This window comes from Thamnophis elegans, chromosome 3 (genome assembly GCF_009769535.1).
Source record: "Thamnophis elegans isolate rThaEle1 chromosome 3, rThaEle1.pri, whole genome shotgun sequence".
Classification (NCBI taxonomy): Eukaryota; Metazoa; Chordata; class Lepidosauria; order Squamata; family Colubridae; genus Thamnophis; species Thamnophis elegans.
The window spans coordinates 33,205,512-33,226,852 of record NC_045543.1 but is presented as its reverse complement, the minus strand read 5'-3'; the positions used below and the strand labels follow the sequence as shown (position 1 = coordinate 33,226,852).

The window sequence follows — 21,341 nt, the reverse complement described above, 5'->3', positions numbered from 1 at the left end:
AGCAAGCTCGGCTACCCTGCGAGCGGATGTAATGGCCACCAGGAAAGCGGTTTTGATGGTGAGGTAGCGCAGACTGGTCTTTTTTAAAGGCTCAAATGGGGCTTTGGTCAGGGCCTTAAGCACAAATGGAAGATCCCATGACGGATACCGGTGAACAGTTGGAGGGCTGATGTTCGCTGCTCCCTTGAGAAAGCTCTTGATCTGGGGGAGCTGACTCAGCGAGCGAGAGGAGCCCTTTGCCAGAATGGTAGACAACGCTGCAACCTGGCGTCTGAGGGTGCTGACTGCAAGGCCCTTATCCAGACCCTCTTGCAAAGAGTCTAGGGTCTGGGGGATCGAGGCTGAGGAGGCCTCTATGTTCCTAGTCTTGCACCACCGTGAGAAGGCGGCCCAGGTGGCATCGTAGATTCTAGTCGTAGAGGGCTTCCTGGACGCTTGGATTGTTCGAATGACCTGGTCAGAGAATTTTTGCTTTCTCAGGAGCTCCCCTTCAAGTGCCAAACGGCTAGCTGCAGCCACTGGGGCTCCGGATGGATGATGGCCCCCTGGCTGAGGGCAATCTTGTCCCGGGGGATTCTCCAAGGTCTTTGAACTGAGAGGCTGACCAGGTCTGCGTACCAGGGCCTTCTGGGCCAGAAGGGAGCCACCAGAATGAGGTCTGCCTTTTCGGTCAGGAGCTTGTTCACCACTTGAGGGATGAGCGGAAGTGGAGGGAAGGCATACAGAAGTCCCTGAGGCCACGCTGACCTCAGAGCATTGTTCCCTCCGCCTGGGGCGAGTGGTAGCGACTGAAGAAGCGTGGGAGCTGTGTGTTGTTGTGTGTGGCAAACAGGTCTACCTGTGGCTTGCCGAACCTCCTCACGATCTGCTGGAACAGGTCCGGGTGCAGGCGCCACTCCGAGTGGTCGATGCGTTGGCGGCTCAGCCAGTCTGCTTCCCGGTTGCTTACGCCGGAGATGTGATCTGCACTGAGAGAAGCCAGATGACGTTCCGCCCACCTGCCCAGCGCTTCTGCCTCGAGCATGAGGGCCTTTGATCGAGTGCCCCCTTGCCGGTTTATGTGCGCTTTTGTCGCCACATTGTCTGTCATCAACAGTACATGAGCCCCTCTTACTAGAGATGCGAACTTTCTCAGCGCTAGGCGAGCTGCCCTCAGTTCCAGCCAATTGATGCTGTGGGCGGCCTCCCTCTGAGTCCATCGGCCTTGGGCTAGGTGGCCCTGACAGTGGGCGCCCCACCCCAGGAGGCTGGCATCCGCGGTGACAACTAGTCTCTCCGGCTCCTTGAACAGGCAGCTCTTCCTGACTGCCTTGGACCTCCACCATGCCAGAGACCGGATCACCTTTCGTGGGAGCCAAACCCGCCTGAGTGAGTTGCTGTTCCTGGCCCTCTGCACTGGCAGCAGAAACCACTGCAGCTCCCTGGCGTGAAGGCGAGCCCAGGGAACCACCCCCAGGCACGAGATCATTATCCCTAGGAGCTGGGACAGCTGAATGATGGGTACCGACCTGGCAAGGCTGCAGTGCTTCACTCTGCGTCTCAGGTTCGACAGCCGGTCTGGCGAAAGAAATACCTGGCAGGAGGTGGAGTTGATGACCGCACCCAGGTGCTGTATACAGGTGGATGGTCGGAACTGGCTCTTCTCCATGTTGACAGAGAAGCCATGGTACTGCAGGGTCTGCACAGTTAGAGAAACATCGCGGTGTGCCTGCTTGGTGGTGAGAGAGTGAATGATTATGTCGTCTAAATAACATTCCAGACGAACCGGATGGTTGCGGAGATGAGCCGCTAGCACTGCCAGAATTTTGGTGAATGTTCCGGGCGCAGATGATAGCCCGAAGGGAAGAGCCCTGTACTGGAAATGCTTCCCTTCCGCGTAGAACCTCAGGAACCGCCTGTGGGCCACATGGATGGGGACATGCAGGTAGGCCTCTTTGAGATCTATTGATGTCAATAGGTCCCCCTCCCTCACACAGCCCAGGATGGAGTGGAGTGACTGCATCTTGAACCTCTTGTAAGCCAGATGCTGATTTAGGCTCTTGCGGTCCAAGATGGCCCTCCACCCCCCTGAACTTTTGGGCACTAGGAAGAGGATCGAATAGAAGCCCCTCCCCTGCTGATCCCTGGGGACTGGCTCTATCGCCTCTATCTCTAGGAGATGGCAGATTTCTGCCCTCATGCGTTCCCTCTTTTCTGGGTTCCTGGGGGTAGGGCAGTGGATAAACTTTCTTTGGGGAAAGGATAGGAAGTCCAGGAGAAGGCCCTTGCGAATGGTGTTGAGGACCCACTTGTCCGATGTTATCTCCTCCCACCTGTCGGCATACAGCCGTAGCCGACCCCCGATGGGGGGATCCCTGTAACCGTCATTTTCCCTTACGAAAGGGCCGGGATCCACCACTGTTGTTTCCTCCTCCTCGGAATGGTCTCCGAAAGGAAGACTGGGGTTGGTTGGCACGAGCCCCGAAGGATCTGTCTTGGTGCCTATCCCCCCCTGCCTGAAGGGCCTCTGATAGGAGGAAGGGTGAGAAGATTGCCCTGTTTCCTGGCTCCTGTAGGGTCTCTTATGAAAGGACCCCGCCCCTTTCCGGTCACCCCTTTTAAAGGTTGCCGGAAGGATCTTGCGTTTGTCCTTGGTTTCAGTGACAAACTTGTCCAGGGCCTCTCCAAACAGAAAGCCCCCTTTAAATGGGGCCGATGCCAGCTTCCATTTAGCCTTCATTTCGGCCTGCCAGTGCCTGAGCCATAGGAGGCGGCGGGAGGTGATATTGGAAGCTAGAGCTCTGGAAGAGAATTTTGCTGCTGTCAAGGTGGCATCCGCCGAATACTCGACAGCGGTAATAATCTTGGTTAGCTCATGGCGCCACCTAGATTTCCTGGGCGGGGGTCTGGACCTGAGTTGGCGCAGCCAGAATAGGGTGGCCCTAATAAAAAAGGAGGCAGAGGTGGATGCCTTGATGGCCCAGGCAGACGCCATGTGTGTTTTCTGACATGCCTTTTCTGACCTCTTATCTTCTGCCTTAAGTCCCTCTAGGAGCTCAGCTGGCAGGTTGGAATTGGAAGTCAGAGACACGACTGGGGCATCTACTTCTGGGAATTTGAGGATTTTCTCCATTTTATTTTCTACTGCATATAGAGTTCTATCCCCCCCACTGGGGTTGGTCAGGGTGCCCGGCTGTAGCCACTGGCGCTGTACCGCGTCCATAAATAGGTCTGGCACAGGAATAACCTCGGGAGTTTCTACTGTCTCTTTGAACAACCCATGCTTAAGATCCTTGGAAGTGGAAGCCTGAGAGGCCTCAGGTCTGGAAGTGGGGCCTAACTCTGTGGCCGTCATGGCTTTGTGCAAGATAGACTTGAATAATGACGGTTGAAACAGGCCAGAGAATTTTGGCTTGTCAGGGGTGGGGTTTTCGTCTTCGGAAAGGGCGAAAATCTCCCCTTCTTCCTGCTCAGAACTTGATAACCCAGAGTGAGAGAGGGGCTTGAAGATGGAGAGGATACAGGCTCCTTAGAGGTGGAGGCCCTAGGTTTGCGTTTCTCCTTTGGGGCCTTGCCCTTGCGAGAGCCCTTGCGCTTAATGCCTTCAGCTATCCCTTGGGAGATGGCTAAGGCAATTACCTCCCTCATTTCATCCGAAAGAGCAGGACTTTTTCCCCTTTTTTTCTTTTGCTTACTGGGCCTGCGACGGCTAGGCCTGCCTGAGCTGGATCCACCCTTCCCAAAGGGGGAATTCTGGACAGAATCTTGTTCCTCTCCGATGGAGGAGCTAGGGGAGTCGGGGTACCCCCAAGATGCTTCAGGAGATGGATCCCTGGATGCATAGTTATCCCCAGACAAGAATTCACTGTCCCCGGGGGATTGGGCCTCACGATCAGGGGAAGCTGACTCCCTGCTGCGACGGTCTGGGCTAGGTTCTGGCTGAAGGGGCCTTGAAACCTCCCTGGGATCCACTGTGGCTCTTGGAGAAGACCTTTCAAGTGAGCCTTTGTGCCCTTTGCCTTTATTTACAGAGGGATCCAGCTTGCAGCGCTTGCTGGAGGGCCCCACCTGATCCCCTAAGGCCTCCCTGCATTCCTCAGCCATTTCAGGTCCCCACGAGGCCTGGAAGATAGCTGGAGTTGGGATGGGCACGCGCTGGCCTTTGCAGTCCAAAAGCGCTGGCAGAATCTCCAGGAGGGAAGGGCCGCCTTGGGGTCGGATTTCCTTCCTCCCACCGCCCTTGGTTCCCCGAGACTTAGCTTATTTTCCGGAGGGAGAGACTAGCTGGCTTCCCAGACTAGCCCCCAGCCTCCCCGCGGCGTTCTGCAGTCGTTGAGGGCTCGCTGAGGCTCCGTTGGCTGGCTGGGCTCTTCTTGCTGCCTTGTTCCTCGCACGCTCTGAGCTCTGCCGCTCTGCCCAGTGAGTCGGAGCGATCCAAAATGGCGGGGGGTGCGCACACAGCCGCTTCCCGCTCTTTCCAGCCCTGAAAGACGCACGAAGGCTCCAGCCGTCGCTGCTGTTGCCGGGCAAAATGGAGCAGGCGAGGGAATCCTAGCAATCCGGCTCACCTGCTTTAGAGCCTTCTCAGAGCCTTGCTGGACTTTTCCTCCCCCTGGGACGCCCCTGTTCCAACAGGGAACTTGGTTTATCCCACTAATTGCTCCCTTGCTAGCCAGCCCCCGCTGTGCAAGCCTTTTCAACCCCCTGCAGTGCTTGCAATTAGCAACAGCAGGGAAAACCCGGCAGCCCTTCTCTTAAAGCGACGGAAGCCTCACTGGAGGCAAATAGACAGACCTGATGTAGAAGCGTGATTTCCTCTATCTGAGAATTTAAACGTGGTCCAAATTGGGAAACTTTTTCCAGCCTTTCTGCTCTTAGACTGGAGCTCTCCCAAAACAGCCCTAACTCGGGCGGACTGAGTTTTCGAATTGAGCATGTGCAGGCAAAGGGAGGCGTGGTCAAGAAAAACATCACTCAGTCCAAGGGCAGATAGGCTGTGTTAACCCAGCATTTGGGCTCTCTGAGCAGTGCACTGGAGAAATTCAACCTTTTCCTTTTAAAGACTTCCAATAAGAGAAGATTAAGAATATTTTTCTTCTTACTTAGAGGATGACCTTTGGGCAGACACTACATCACTTCAGGCATACAGAATTCTGAATTGAAAAACTCCGCTTTTTTTCAGGAAAATCAGATTCTTTGGCATCGGTCAGAATATTATACCACAGTTCTTGATAGCTTACATAAAGCTTCACTTGGTTTTAATTCTCTTGTTAAAGCAACAATCTTCTACGATATTAGGAAAAACATAAGCATCCAGAACTGTCAAGACCCCCCCAAAAATTAGCAACTGATCTAGATTTTATCTGCTTCATTCAACCATGCATGCTAGTCATCTTGACTAAGCATCTTTCATTGGATTCCATCTACCATATATAACTTCACCTTGCCTTGAGAATTCACCAGCTAAGGTATGACTCATCAGATCCCTTTGCCTATTCTTCTGAATCCCGGGACATAAGTAGATTTAAGACTCCCTCTCTCAAATTGCTCCATCATTAATTTTTCATTTTGATCACCTTTTTCATCCAACAACCAATGCACTAATTATGTGGTTTCCATGAGAAATCCTTTGAAAATTTCCCAGGTAAAAACAAGGTACTGGAATAGATAAACCTTTGGCTTAATCTATACAAATGTGCTTTTATAGCTTGCATGGTTCAACATAATCAAATATTATTCAGAAATATTTTGGATCTTGTGTGATTATAGCATTTCTAATCATAAAAGTAACCCCTTTTTTAGGTTTTCATGTGAACCTGAAATAAATGTATTTGCTTTAAGATCACATTAATTTTTTTTAAGCAGACTGGCGTTCTTTTAGGCTTGTACAGAAGCCTAAAAAAGGAAAAGTCTACTTTAATACATAGAGATGCTGCATTTATGAAAAGTGAAGCACTTCTTCCCAATCACTTTCAAAGCATGCACGAGATAATCGATAATGCTTTCCTTGGAACCATTAGTGAATGGGTAGAATAATTCTACATTCAACTATTATGATAGCTCTCTTATTAGATTGCTGCAATTGCGTTTATTACTTCCTAAAGTAATTATATTTACTTTCAAGTCACTTACATATAATTGATTACTAAAAGGCCATGGCAGTATTATCTGAGAATTACCTTTGCTTTCCTGACAAGAGTTCATGGTGAAATGATACAAAAAGGACTATGACAAAGTAATTACCATTCATAACTCATTTAGTCTCCATGGGAACTGTTGAAGATACATGACTCAGCAACAAAACAATGTGAATATGGAAATAATTAGTCACTTACTGATACATTTTCTTGTAGACCACTGCACTTGTTAACAGAAGAGGTGGGTTCTGAGAACACAGAAGACAAGACGTGGGGATTGGCTGCTGTATCCTCATTGCTATTAGAATAAGAAACTGGATATTCTAAAACTCTAGGAGTGTCTTCCTGGATGATTGAGTTCTCCGAGCATAGGCTTTCAAAGGCTATACTATGCATAACATCAACTTCTGAGAAGGGTGTTAGGGAAAGACTTGCTTGAAACTCTAAATTTGGGTTCTCCTTTCTCATATTCTCAGGAGAATCCCACAAAGTTTTATTCATGATTATATTCTGAAAGCAATTTGGTGTTGTTTGAGAGATTTGTGAATTTTGAGAATCCTGATTTGATTGACACGTATTTTTAAAACGAAGTTTCAGATTTTGCTGTACGTCACTACAGTCTGTTTGCTTCCTCTGAATGAAAGGGATGTCTTGCAGTTGTTTATTGTGAATATTTGGATTTCTGCTCGAGATCTGCAGATTATTCACACTATCTTCTTCCTGTAAAGTAATACAAATCTTTAGAAAATAGCTGTAAATTGAATACTTCCTAACATTAGCTGAGATAAAACAGAAAATAGGGAACTGTGCAAACATCTTGTTTCTATAAAAGAAAATGAAGCACAACTACATTTCTCAGTACGAATTCAGAAAGGTTTAGTTTTCCTAGTCATCTAGTATTCAGTGATACTTCAAAGTAAACTTGTTTGAAATTTCCTAAAGTTGTGGAATTTTTCCCAATAGATATACTGACCTCTTCTTTTGATAATATATTTAGAGAGTAATTCTGTAAAGATCCATCATAGCAATTTAAGTTTTGGTATGATGACTTTGCAAGCTAGTATTACTGGTGATAGGCACATTCTGCTTACTGAAAAATGATTGATAATTTCCCTATACATCTAAGTTTCTTTTAACCATGTTTATCTTAACCTCTGAGTCTCCTATTAAAGATTTACCAATAATTGGGGATTAATACATACCATTGGAATAAAAAAATCAACAGATGCTGAAAGCATATTACTTAAATCTCTTTCTTCTCCCCCTTTCTCTTTTTCTTCAGAGGGTAAAAAGACATCAACATCAAGGGTCTTAGGGCATGCAATTTCTTTCTGGTAATTGTCTTGGTCATTTTCTATGGGGATCTTCAGCTGTGAGTGAAACATATCTTTTTCAGATCTTAGTAATTCCAGTTCTTCCACCTTTTTCTCAATTTCAGCCTTCAGTTCTGCAACAGTAACTTGAAGTTCATTTATCTTTCTTTGATAAGTGGTCTCATTATTGTGCACTGCTTGTGTCATAATTTTAAGTTCATTTTCAAGTTTCACAATATTTTCGGTCATATGCTGAACTTTAGCTGCTTGCTCTACATTCTGCTCTATTTGGAGTTGTAGTTCTGTCCCTAACAGTTTCATTTCTCTCTCTCTTTGGTGAACTTCAAGATCCTGACTACATGAATTTATCTCTTTCATTTCATCTTCCTTTTGCATTACATACACCTTCAGAAGCATGTGTTGTTCTTGTAGTTCTTTGTATAACAACTGTAAAGATGTTAGCTCAGAACAATGTTGCCTAGGAGATTCCTGAAGAGTTTCAAGATTTTGTTCTAGGATTTTAAATTCCATTTTAAACTGAGATTCGTTTTCATTAAGCAGCTGCTGCGAAGTTTCTTTATCCATCAAAGACATTTCTAGTTGTCTCTGAAGTTCATTCTGACTGGTACTAAGCCATACACAGTTGCCATCACCATTTTTGTTTTCTAAAACACTTTGTGACCCTTCCTTAAATTTATTAAGATTCTCTTCTGGTTCTTCCAAAGAAAAATAATTTGGGTTGCCTTGCCCATTTTTAGTTCCATGATGGATGGGTATAAGAGCTCCTGACTCCTTCTGAAGCTTCTTAATTATTTTATGAAGTTCTTCGATTTCTTCTGCTTTATTTCTTAACAAATGCTCCTTCTCACTATGAAGTTCTTCTATAGTTGATTTCATGACTTCGGTTTCAAGCATTTGCTTTTTGAGAACCTGAAATATTACTAGGCATTAGTTCTGATGTATCTGTTTATTTTAAACATATATTATAAACATATTTATGTAATCTATGTGGAGAGCTTTGTTTAATGTCTTTAATATTGTGAAGTAGAAACTTATTAGGAACTCAAATAAAAACATGAATTTGGGCTGAAAAGAAATAATGACTCAAGCAAACTATTACAGGTAGTCCTCAACTGACATCAGTTCATTTAGTGCCTGTTCAAAGTTACAATGGCACTGAAAAAAGTGAACTTATGACCATTTTTCACGCTTATTACCATTGCAGCATCCCTGTGGTCATCTTATCAAAATTCAGTTGTTTGTGAACTGACTCATATTTATGACAGTTGCCATGTCCTGGGGTAATGTGATTACCTTTTGTGGCCTTCTGACAAGCAAAGTCAACAGGGAAGTGAGATTTACTTAACAACTGTGTTACTAACTTAACAACTGCAGTGATTCACTTAACAAATGTGGCAAGAAGAGTAGTAAAATTGGACAAAAATCATTTAGCAAATTTCTCACTTAGTGTTTTATCCTAAGCCTCTAACATATATTGACGCAGACTTGGCTGTCAGCCACAACTAAGGAGGGAGATAAGCAATCCCTTGGTTAGGAGCCCAGAAAATTATCTCTATGAAAACAAGGCTTGGACTCATGAAATTCTCCCACTACTCCTGGATTAGTAAACTGTTGTTTCCTGAAAAATTCCCCTCCCGTCGCCCCACCTATAAGCTCTCCGGGAGGGGCCAATCAGTAGCCACCTGCTCCTATTTCCTTCTGTGAGCCTTTTTCCAAAGCTGCTTCCTCCTCCTCTTAGCCCTAGGCATATGTATGTCAGAGACAGCCTCCCTCTGTTCTTCCTCACTGCTCCCTCACTCCGTGACCCAACAAAAGAGTGAATGACAAAACCGCGCCTGACTAAACCGCGTCGCTGATGTCATCAACGTGGTGACAACAGCCAGCACGGAGAAAGAAGGGCGCTTTAAATAGCGCGTCGAAAGAAAGCCGATTTAACTTAAGGTAAGGGTTAGGTTTAGGATTAGCTTTAGGGTTAGGTTTAGGGTTAGGTTAAGGGTTAGGTTTAGGGTTAGGTTTAGGGTTAGGTTTAGGGGTTAAGTTTAGGTTTAGGGTTTACAGCGTGCTTCTGTCTCCGCGCTGTTGTCGCCCTGTTGATGATGTCAGCGACGCGGTTTAGTCGGGCGCGGTTTTGTCGTTTGCCCTTTTGTCGGTGAACCCCCTGACTCAGACGCCATCTGGTGGCCAACAGGCCTCTCTAGTTCCTGCTCTGACTCCGAACACCCCCCAGAGTCTTCCTCAGCATCCAGGGCAGTTCCATAGCGTTCATTGCTGTCAGATTCCACCAACAGCTCAGCTGGCCGCTGTTGACCCACAACACTTAGCAACATAAATTTTGGACTCATAAATTGTAATCATAAGCCGGGGTCTATCTGTATTTGTCATATTTGTCAGGAGACATGGTGGCACAGTGGTTAGAATGAAGTACTGCAAGCTAACTCTGCTGACTGCAGGCTGCAGTTCAATTCTCCCCAGCTCAAGGTTGACTCAGCTTTCCATCCCTCCTCAGTAAAATGTGGAGCCAGATTATTGGAAGCAATATGCCGAGTCTGTAAACTGCTTAGAGAGGGCTATAAAGTACTGTGAAGCGGTATATAAGTGCTATTTAGGTCAATAAATAAAATCTAGTATTTTAGAGTAACTTAATACTTTAGCAGTAGAAACTTCTGAAATCATATTCTCATACGTTTGAGTTTGTATATATTTAAAGTCACAACCCCTGGTATGCCCCAATTATGGGAGGAAGCTAACTGCTTCCATTCTCTGTCAATCGGCTCGTCACAAGAGTCCATCATGACAGAAACCCAATATTTTTATTGTTGCCTTTGTTATATTTGTGTTGTAAAAATCTAATAGATACCTTTCACCCTGGCTTCGCTGATAATGGATAAGAGCCTGTGGCCTAATGGCTAAGAAGTCTGCCTAGTATGCAAGATAGCCCAGGTTCAAATCCCAGTAAGGGTATGGCTAGCTGATGAGAGCTAAATAGCTTGAAATAGATCTATACTAGTCTCCCTTTATTTATTTATCAGCACAAATGAAAAACATTATATATATATAATGTATATATAATATACATTATATATATATATATAATATAATAATAATATAATATACATAATATACATATATATATATATATAATGTATATATATATATATAATTATATATCCTTCCTCCCATACTTGGGCATACCAGGGGTTGTGACTTTAAGTATATACCTCCCAACCTGGCTGGCTGATAAGGAGTCGTTCTCTGTAGCTCAAATGGTTAACTCCCTGCCTGGGAGGCAATGGAGCACAGGTTCGATTCCCAAACTTGGATATGGCTAGCTGATGAGAGCTAAATAGCTTGAAATAGATCTATACTAGTCTCCCTTTATTTATTTATCAGCATAAATATAACATACATACATACATACATACATACATACATACATACATATATTAGTGTCACAACCCCTGGTAAGCCCCAATTATGGGAGGAAGCTAACTGCTTTCAACATCTGTCAATCGGCTCGTCACAAGAGTCCATCACGACAGAAACCCAATATTTTTACTGTTGCCTTTGTTATATTTGTGTTTTTTTTATTTGTGCTGATATATATATATATATATATATATATATATATATATATATATATATATATATATATATATATATACACATACACACACACACACACACACATACATACATACATATATCCGAGGTGGCGCAGTGACGAGGTGGCACAGTGGTTAAATGCAGCACTGCAGGCTACTTCAGCTGACTGCAGTTCAAATCTCACCGGCTCAAGGTTGACTCAGCCTTCCATCCTTCCGAGGTGGGTAAAATGAAGACGCAGATTGTTGGGGGCAATATGCTGACTCTGTAAACCGCTTAGAGAGGGCTGAAAGCCCTATGAAGTGGTATATAAGTCTAATTGCTATTGATATATATAATACATATATATATATCAATATATCGGGGAGAAAGGTATATATTAAGGCTTAATGTGGCTTAATGGCTAAGATGTCTGCCTAATATGTAATATAGCCGAGGTTCGAATCTCAGTAAGGGTATGGCTAGCTGATGAGAGCTAAATAGTTTGAAATAGATCTATACTAGTCTCCCTTTATTTATTTATCAGCACAAATAAAACACACACACACACACACACACACACACATATATTTATCAATAGATTCATTATCAAGCAAATTTTAAAAAGTGATATTTGTTACCTCATTTTCCTTGCTACTCTCTATTTTTTGTTCCAGTCTCTCAATTTGTTCATTCAGGTGATCAGTTTCTTGATTTTTTTCTTCAAGCAAGGATTTGAGGAACTGCAGAATAACCAGCTCATTTTCACCTGGATTTTGACATTGTATGGCCAATTTTTCAATGTTTTCCTAACAGAAAAAGTTCTATGTTAGACAGATCACTCTATCACAATCTATTCCTTTACTATTGACAAAAATAAAACAGCATGATGACAACTCCAAATATGTCCCACATTGTGGGGAATATTAATAATATTTTTTTTTAGTTTATATGCATTCAATCAGTAACTTCTCTTTTATGTTATATTTGGAACAAATAGCCTCTGCTATTAGGATATATATGAGATAACATAGCCTTGATTAAAATAACTTTTGGCTTGGAGATGGGTAATATTTAACAAAATATGTTTGCACTGTTATGTAATTCTGTTCAAAATTACAAAGCTATTTCATCTTCATATTTTCTAGAAAACAGATTGTGTTTTCAAGATTCTTTTTTTTAGCCTTAGTAGTATCTGAGCTGAGACATCAAGCTGCAAACCGGATTGAAACATAGCTTCTAAATGGGAAAAAATTATATTCTCAAGCTGAAGATACATATGAGACTTGCACTTTAAAAGCAAAATATATCTGATGTGTGCTATATACAACATAAATATCACATAGCATATAATGTATAAAGATAATCCTGTTAAAATTTACAGCCTTCAGTGCCTCAAATTTTTTCTTATATTTATGTTTTTAGGTTCCTTGCTCTATTTGTATGTCAATGAGGACTTAATCATCCAGGTCAAAGGTGTCTAAAGGTTGAATCATGGCAACTGGACCAATTTTTGTTAATCTGAGACATTTTGTTGCTAATCCAAGTAACATAGAGCAAAATTGCTCTGTTTGTATTTTTATATCTATTTCCGAAAAAACGCCAGTCTGTAAAATACTACACTAGTTTCAGTCTATAACAAAGACTTATTTTTTAAAAAATGAGTAGTGTTCCTTCAATTTTTCCTAAAAATTAGATGGGAAGTCTACCAAAACACCAATGTTAGCACTTCAACAAATGTAAATGGAAAAAACAGCCCTGTATTCCTTTCTGAAAACCATATAATGAAATATAAACATGTCTGTTCTCCTAAGAAGTCCAAATTTGAACAGACACACTGGAATTAAATTTAGGATTTTTCTCTAATTTTATCCATGCTTATTATTTGCTTAAAAAAGGCTGTGCACCTAAACTACATCTAAACTCTAGGTTAGTTTTAATTAATGTTTTGTAGCATTGCTACATCAAATTCTCCCAGAAACACATTATGTGTTTTTTCCTTAATTAAGGTAATTCTATGTAGTTTCTAGGAACACAATCTCTAAAGAAACGATTTTTCCTTTAAATTGCAGGCATACTTTCAGATGTGCATTTTCTTCTTTCAATTGGATTAGTTTGTTGATGTTAGCATTTTTTTCCACTTCTAACTTTGATTTCAGCTGTAAGATTTCTTCATTTTTATTCATTAAATTATCTTTAAATTTTCCAAGTTGTTCTAATAAATCAGCAACCTGAAGTAAAATGAAATTATGGAATTAAACAAAGTATTACTATCTTCAATCATTCTATCAACATATCTTTGTAAAAATTCACATTATATATATATATATATATATATATATATATATATATATATATATATATATATATATATATATATATATATATATATATACACATATACATATACATATACATATACATACATACATACATACATATATATATATATATGTATGTATATATATATATGTATGTATATATATATATATATATATATATAATTTGTGCTGATAAATAAATAAAGAGAGACTAGTATAGATCTATTTCAAGCTATTTAGCTCTCATCAGCTAGCTAAATAGCTTGAAATTGATCTATACTAGTCTCCCTTTATTTATTTATCAGCACAAATACAACAAAATGTAACAAAAAGGCAACATATATTTCATTAGAATGACTCCTAAACTGTAAACATCTGTCAAAATAAAAAAAAATGCATCCAGGTTTGCAAACCTGAGCTATAAACTCTCTTACAAAAATTGGTGATGAATGTGCTTGCTTTATTGTTTACAAGCAATCATCAAGGAAACCCCCAGCTTTTCTTTCTTTCCTCAGATCAGAAAAGTAAGAGACAGTTTGGAAAATGCTAAAGAGAGACTTAATTTGTCTTATGGGCTGTGGAAATTAAATAAAAGCCATTTTGTTCAAGTATGGAAATGTTTATTGCATACTCCATTTAACCATGGAGATTCTTCTGAGAACTAAATAAGACCTAATATTCTTTGTATTTTAGAGAAAATAGAATCAAATGTTCCATCTGCCCATAATGGATAGCAATAGCAATAGCAATAGCAGTAGACTTATATACCGCTTCATAGGGCTTTCAGCCCTCTCTAAGCGGTTTACAGAGAGTCAGCATATTGCCCCCAACAATCTGGGTCCTCATTTTACCCACCTCGGAAGGATGGAAGGTTGAGTCAACCCTGAGCCGGTGGGATTTGAATCGCTGAACTGCTGATCTAGCAATAGCCTGCAGTGCTGCATTTAACCACTGCGCCACCTCGGCTCGGATAGAAACTAAATTGTGATGTTTCAAGAGACAGAGATGATTCTTTTAAGGTGCAAAAACTACTACACGGGAAAAAGGATGAAAGCATCTAAATTCTGTAGATTTTCACTCTGATCAGCATGCTTATGAATGGGAAAAGGTACAGAAGAGGAAGTCTACTTTATAAGAATAGTAAGAAATAGCTAACGGTGAAGAATTCTGCCCTCTGCCCCTATATTGAATCAGGTATTTCCAAGTAATCTGTAAGCTTTAGAAGATTCTGAACATACTCTGCACACATGATACTCAATGTATATGGGTTATAGAGACCTGTTGTGGCCCAGCAGGATCCGGTTGAGCTGCTGATGGACTCGGATAGTGAGGAACCATATGAGTCTGCCAGGGAAGATGTGAAGGACCCTGGGCAGGTTTCAGATTCAGAGCAGGGACCAGAGAGGCTGGTTGGCCACCAGGAGGCGCCTGAGGCATGGAGCAGTGGGTAGGATTCAAGGCAGTTTGTTCCTGAGGCAAGATTAAGACGGGCGGAAACGGAAGCAGCAGAGACGATAATTAAGCCCAGGTGGTTGTGGCTTGGCCCCTCCCAAGAAAGTATATAAGTGAAGAAGTTGGGAGGGGTCATCTGCAGGACACAACTGTTTGAAACATTATTGGAATACTCTGTCTGTCTTGTATCTGTGCCTGTTGGATTTTGGGTTGCTGCCAACTATTCTTGCATGTGAGTCTTGTCTGGGCCGTCAGCCAAAAGAGTTGATAAATCCATGATTAAAGAGTGGCAAACAGCCAAGCCTGTATCTGGGTGATTTGCAGGTCGGAGGGGGGTCAGAACAGAGACCATGATAAAGAATTCAAAGTAAATGGGAATTATTTGTTTCTAGGAGTCCCACCTTAAAAATGTAATATATTTCCTGCAGGAAATAAAATAAATCCTGCAGCTGTCACTTAAAAGGCAAATCAAATTTTCCTTATAAATTTAGTTCTTGGTTAACAATGATACAAGTCTTCAACTTACAACCCATGAGTTAGCAAGCATTCAAAATTATGACAACCCCAACCCCCCCGTCCAAAGAACTTACGATCTGGATTCAAAGTTTCAATGGCTGCCCGCTCCAAAGTCATGTGATTGTATTTGAGTGCTCGGCAAGCAACCCAAATTTGCAGAGCATCCCACAATCATATGAACACAATTTATTATGTTTTTTGCCAGGAAGCACTGTTTGCTTTTCAACTGCTGCAAATAATGTTGTTAAATCAAGTTGGCCATGTGGATGTCTTGATTTATGACCGTTATGACATACAAAAAAAATTCCTGGCTCCATTATGGTCATAAGTCAAGAACTATCTGTTATTGGGAAAGGGAGCAAGGTCACTAAGTGATGCAGTTAGTAAAGCATGACATTACATACTATACTGACTTTCAACAACAGTTCGGACAGTTTCAAATGTGGTGGCTAAGCAAATCCAACATGCCTATTAAATGTGGTGACACATGATTGCCATCTGCAACCTTCCACTAGTGTCCCGACTGGCTCTGTTTATCATGAGCTAACACAATGAAAGTTACAAATGGTGATCACGTGAATGTGGGACGCTGTGACCATTATAATTAACAGCTGGCTGCCAAGTGCCCAATTGGTAATCATGTGACCACAGGGATACTGCAATGGCTGCAATTCTGCAGAATAGTCATCAATGTCATTCAGCACTGTCGTAACTTCAAACAGTTGCTGAAAAAATAATCTTTAAATGAGGACTACCTGTATAAATATCTGCAAACAAAAGAAAAAGGATCTGTGGACTTTTACAAAAGACATTATGAATGTATAAATTATATTCTTGGAGTAGGAATTTTCAATGCTAATCATATTTTCACATGAGAAGAATCAACATGAAATTTGTTCCCACTGAGTTTTGAGTTATATTTGATTTACCTCTCCTTTTTTTGTAGTAAGTTCTTCTTGCATTTTTAGTTGTTCCTTTAGCATATGATCCTTATTAGTATCAATAAGTACTCTATGTCTAACTTCATCTAGTTTAGATTGCAAAGTGGAAATCAGAATTAAATGTTTGTTATGTTGCTGCTGCAATGTTCCTTTATCCTGTAAAACATCAAAAAAAATTGTGTAAGTAAATATTTTTTATACAGCCTAGTGATGTTTTAGCTTTCTAGAAACACCAAAAGCAAGAGGCAAGTGCTGCTCTAGTCCATAATCATGTGATCATCTTTTGAAAGGATTTTATATGTATTAATTGTCTAATTTGAAGATAATTCAAGATCACAAAACCCTATAATTGAAGAAGCTACCGTATTTTTTGGAGTATAAGATATTTTTTCCTCAAAGAGGCTGAAAATCTAGGTCTTATACATCGAATACAGCATTTTTTGCTTCCTGAAGCCCCGCCCCTTCACCAAAATGGCCACACAGAGCCTTAGGGAGGCTTTCAGAGAGTTCCCGGTTGCTGGGGATGGCAGAAATGAGCAAAAAATGACCCGTTTTTGCCCCCCCCAGCACTCTATAAGCCTCCATAAGGCTACGCATGTATCTTTTTTGACAAAAAAATGGGCCCATGTTTGCAAAAAAATGGGCAATTTTTTGCTCGTTTTTGCCTCCCCCCCCCCCGAGCACTCTACACGCCCCACCAAGGCTACTCATGATTTTTTTTAAAAAAAAAAAAGAAAAAAGAAAAACGGGCTGTTTTTGGGAGGTTTGCAGAGTGCAAAAACTTTTTTCCCCCTTTCGTAAAGCTCTTTAGTTAAAGTAATTGATGAGAATTAGATTGATCAATTGCTGTGCCAGCAGAAACAAAGTCTTAGGTGCTGCAGATTGTCAGCGATTTCCTTCTGCAGCACATGGATAAATACACCTGGAAACATCTCCTTACCTACCTACCTACTCTCTCTCCCTACCTACCTACTGTATTTCTCTCCCTCTCCCTCCCTACCTTCTCTCTCTCTCTCTCTCTCTCCCTACCTACCTACTGTATTTCTCTCTCTATCCCTCTCCCTACCTACCTACTTTTTAAAAAATTTGCCTCTTCAAAACCTTGGTGCGTCTTATACTCTGCTGCACTTTATACTCTGAAAAATATGGTATTTAGGCAATCCTGTCCAATCCCCCCTTCCCAATAAAGAAATTCTATTTAAACCACTCTTTACATCTTGTGGTTGAGTACATTCAATAAAGAGAATTTCCCCCACAGTTCTGAGTTATTGGTTTCATTCCAGAAGTTCTCTTTTGAAACTATCTCACTTCCTGTAACTCAAATTCATAATAAACATTTTCTTCAGTGGACTTAGCTTCTTATTCCTTTGATTATCGTTGCTACCCTTCGAACATATTTAATGTTCTTAAAATCCACTCATATTTCAGGCCTGGTTCTGGGAGAGAAACAGTACTGATCACACTTGTGATTTGATAATCTTGCAAAAGCGTGATAGAAATCATGTATCCATCCTTGCTCTCCTTAACCTCTCTGCAGTTTTCAATACCACTGACCATAGTAGCCTTTTGGTATGGCTGCAAGATCTAGGTGGCAGTTTTGCATTGGTTTGGCTGTTTTCTAAGGCTGGCCCTAATCAGTATTGAAAGAGAGTGAGAGGTCCAGTTCATGAGCACTCCTTTGTGATATATGCAGGCCTTAGTATTTTCTGTGCTTCTCTTTAATATATAAGGTAGCTGCTGGGAGACATCATCTGACACCATGGGATGAGGCATCATTAATTTTCTTGACAATACTCATATCTTCATCCAGGTGACCCACATGTTACTGTTGCTACCGTCTTGCAGTACTTGGAGGCTATGGGGTCTGGATGGGGACAAAACTCACAGTAGCTATAGTTGCATGGATCTTCTTTAGTTCTGGATAGGGTTGCACTGCACCAGACAGACCCCCATGCACAACTTGGGGTTCTTCCTAGACTCACAACTTTTACTTGAAGAACAGTTGGCAGTTGTGGCTAGGTCGCTAGGAGCAACTTTGTAGAATTTTGTGTTGCATGCTAGTTGCACTCTTTCCTGAATCATGGGTCCCTGCAATCAGTCCCTCAGGCCTTAGTCATCTTGCAATGTGATTAGTAGAAGTTGGTAAGTAATTATTTTGTTTCATTTTTGTTTCCTAGGCTGTAGAGTCCAACTACATTTTGTCAATATCTCCATCTTTGGCATTCCAGACTCCAACCATATGCAATTCATTTTGCTTATATGTTGTGTTCACTTTCAGATTGAATTTGACCATAAAACTCATCAACCTCCTTTTTTTTTACATCAGTCATTGAGTTTAAACTTGGATAATCTTCCTAATAAAGTCCAAGAAGTCTAATTTGTATTATTTGGTTATTGTTTGCATTATATCCATTGTTCCTGCTAAATCCTTCCTGAAGCAATGCTGTACTTTTTTGTTTTTCATGTCCTAGCTAATGAACAGTATGATCTTCTGACTGAAAATGTCTAATTCCAGGCCATTTCTATTTGTTGATGTTAAGATGTCAATGGACAGTTCATGAATATAATATTTTATTGTATTCTTTTCATGATCATGTTCTTTATGTTCCATATTCCCACTATAATTCTTCTTTCCCGCTTTAATTTCACTGGACAACTTTTTTCAAAAGATTTGCTTTCTGGAAACCTTCTGATGGTTATCATAGATTCCTTAAAACTGAACACAATTTCAGAACGACATAACACATAGGAATCTTGAGAAAATGAAATTAATTTTCAGTTATTATAATGTATTTAATTACTAATATTTCTGACACGCTGCATGAGTTCAACAGAGTCAGAAGTGTTTAGTAGCTGATTTTGGTTTGTATTCAAGTGTCCGATGCTCCTCACTGCAATTTCTAACAATAGCCAGCCAGCTGGGATTAATAGATTCCAGTTGCCCTGATATCACTTTTTCATTATGGCAATATTCTAATGAAAATCTTCACTATGTTTTTCACTGACTGCACCTAGATTTTGGGGAAAGGAGTCCAAATGTGAATACAGAAAATGAATCTTAGTGACATTTTGAATTCCATGATCATGTGTCATAAGAAATTTGTCAACCAGATGAGAATGTACGTTGGTACTCTGTAGTTGCCAAGAAAATTCTCAACAACATCCCTGAATGCATTCCAGGCAATTTTCTCTAAACTGACTAACAGATCTTCAAATTGCTTGACACTAATAATGTATCTGATCTGTGAACCAACAAATGCCTTCCTTAATCTTGGCATCAGTTATTCTTGGAAACAATTTTTTTAATTAGTGAATTTTAGGTAAAGCGGAGGCAAAAATATTTGTCGGGTCAACAAAGGGTTCATGTGCCACATTTTTCTATCCTGGAACCAAATTATTTCAGAGTGGCCCTTTCTTTTTAATGTAAGGTGACTCTCTTGGACGGTTGTCCCATCTGCATATGTAACAACAGTACTTGTTATATCTGAGCTGCATTTCAAGCAGCAGAGCCACTACTTTTGGATCTCCTAGATATTCCAGTTGTATTTGGTAAACGGGATGTGCTTCAACAACAGTTCCATGTTTTGTATGTTTCTTTCATGTGTGCAGCACAGCCAACAAGTACTGAAGGTATAAATTGCCATTGTATAAAAACAGAATATTTCTATAGAACATAAAGGTTAAATTATAGGTTATTTTTGTGATTAGCAGCCAAAAATCTGTAAGACATACTCAAAAGTGTTCAGGAAGCAAATCTTCATTATCCAGTGTTTTCTTTAGCTGCACAGAAATATTAGCAACTGGCTAACCTGAATGCTTTAATCTAACCACTTCATTGATACTATTAGATCCTCAGCATTTTCTCAATACGATGCTGAGTGCATCTGATCTGAGAGAACTGGCATTATACTGGCAATCATTTTATATTGTCTAACCAAGTGATTTTCTTGGTAAAATAAAGGAATGGTTTTGCAGTAATCACTTTCTTCCATATAAAATGAAATTATACTTTGGCCATTGTTACTAAAGTGATTGTCCACTGCAAGCATCTACCCAATATACACAAGGTACCTACTTGCTTTACCTGAGCAACTGGGATGACCGTCAAACCTTGGGTAACCTTGATGAGAATATATTCTTACACTCTTATCAAGAAAGTTACCAATAAAATTGAGATAAGATTAATAGACAAAAACCTATTCAAAGTAAGGGGCATGGTGGCCCAGCATTAAGACACTAGGCTTGACAGCTGGAAAGCTGACAGCCCAGGTTCGAGACAAGAGCACCATGTGTCAGGGTGAGCTCCTGTCCTCGCCCCAGCTCTTCCCAAAGAAGAGCACTTTGAAAACACGCAAATCCGAGATACATAGGACCTACTTTGGTGGGAAGGCAACAGCACACTGTGACATCACGCTGGTCACATGACCGTCAAAATGTCTTTGGACAATGTTGGCTCAATGGCCTTAAAACAGAGATGAGCAGTTCTCCCTTAGTTGGCAATGACTAGTGGAGTAAAATCTGAAGGGTCCCCTTTACCTTTTATTCAAAATAAACAGATATTTCCTGATTATATTTCAATTAGTCTTGAGCTTTTAGACCTCTTCCTGTTCCTCACAATGCTGCCAAATACATGCCTATGCCTCTTAGTAGACTAAGCCAAAATAGTTGAATAGCTCCATTTTTCTTTACTACCTGTTTGCATTTTCCTATCTTCATTGAGAAGTTTGTATATTTGAAAAAAGCACACAATTTCAGTTATTAGCTGTCCTGTATAAATTCCAAATCCCTTACTAAAAATTTAAAATTACAAAATTAAGCTTACTTCTTTTAATTCAATTTCCCTTTTTTTCATTTTTTCCAGTTCCTGCATGAGTTTATCAACATTCTTTGCCACCTCCTTATTCAGACATTGAAACTCCATGACTTGTCCTTCCAACTTTTCTATTTCTTCATTACGAGCTGCAAGGAGTTTCTCTATTTGCTCTTTTTCTGTAAAAAGCCTGTTATAATCATCCACTCTCTCTTTTATTTCATTGTGGAGAGATTCTACCTATAAAGACAAATACAAAAGGAACACAA

The 21,341-nt window shown here is 40.9% G+C and overlaps 1 protein-coding gene across 1 annotated transcript in view; it reads right to left on the bottom strand.

Annotated features, from left to right (window-relative positions):
- The window catches only part of LOC116505884 (pericentrin-like), a 90,628-nt gene that overhangs the window by 33,720 nt on the left and 35,567 nt on the right, over positions 1-21,341 (bottom strand). The window contains exons 19-24 of the mRNA XM_032213353.1: positions 21,085-21,312; positions 16,251-16,418; positions 13,111-13,263; positions 11,674-11,841; positions 7,319-8,359; positions 6,315-6,836 (exon numbers count right to left, since the gene is read on the bottom strand). Coding sequence (XP_032069244.1) covers positions 6,315-6,836; positions 7,319-8,359; positions 11,674-11,841; positions 13,111-13,263; positions 16,251-16,418; positions 21,085-21,312 — 2,280 coding nt within the window. The remainder of the gene's footprint in view (positions 1-6,314; positions 6,837-7,318; positions 8,360-11,673; positions 11,842-13,110; positions 13,264-16,250; positions 16,419-21,084; positions 21,313-21,341) is intronic.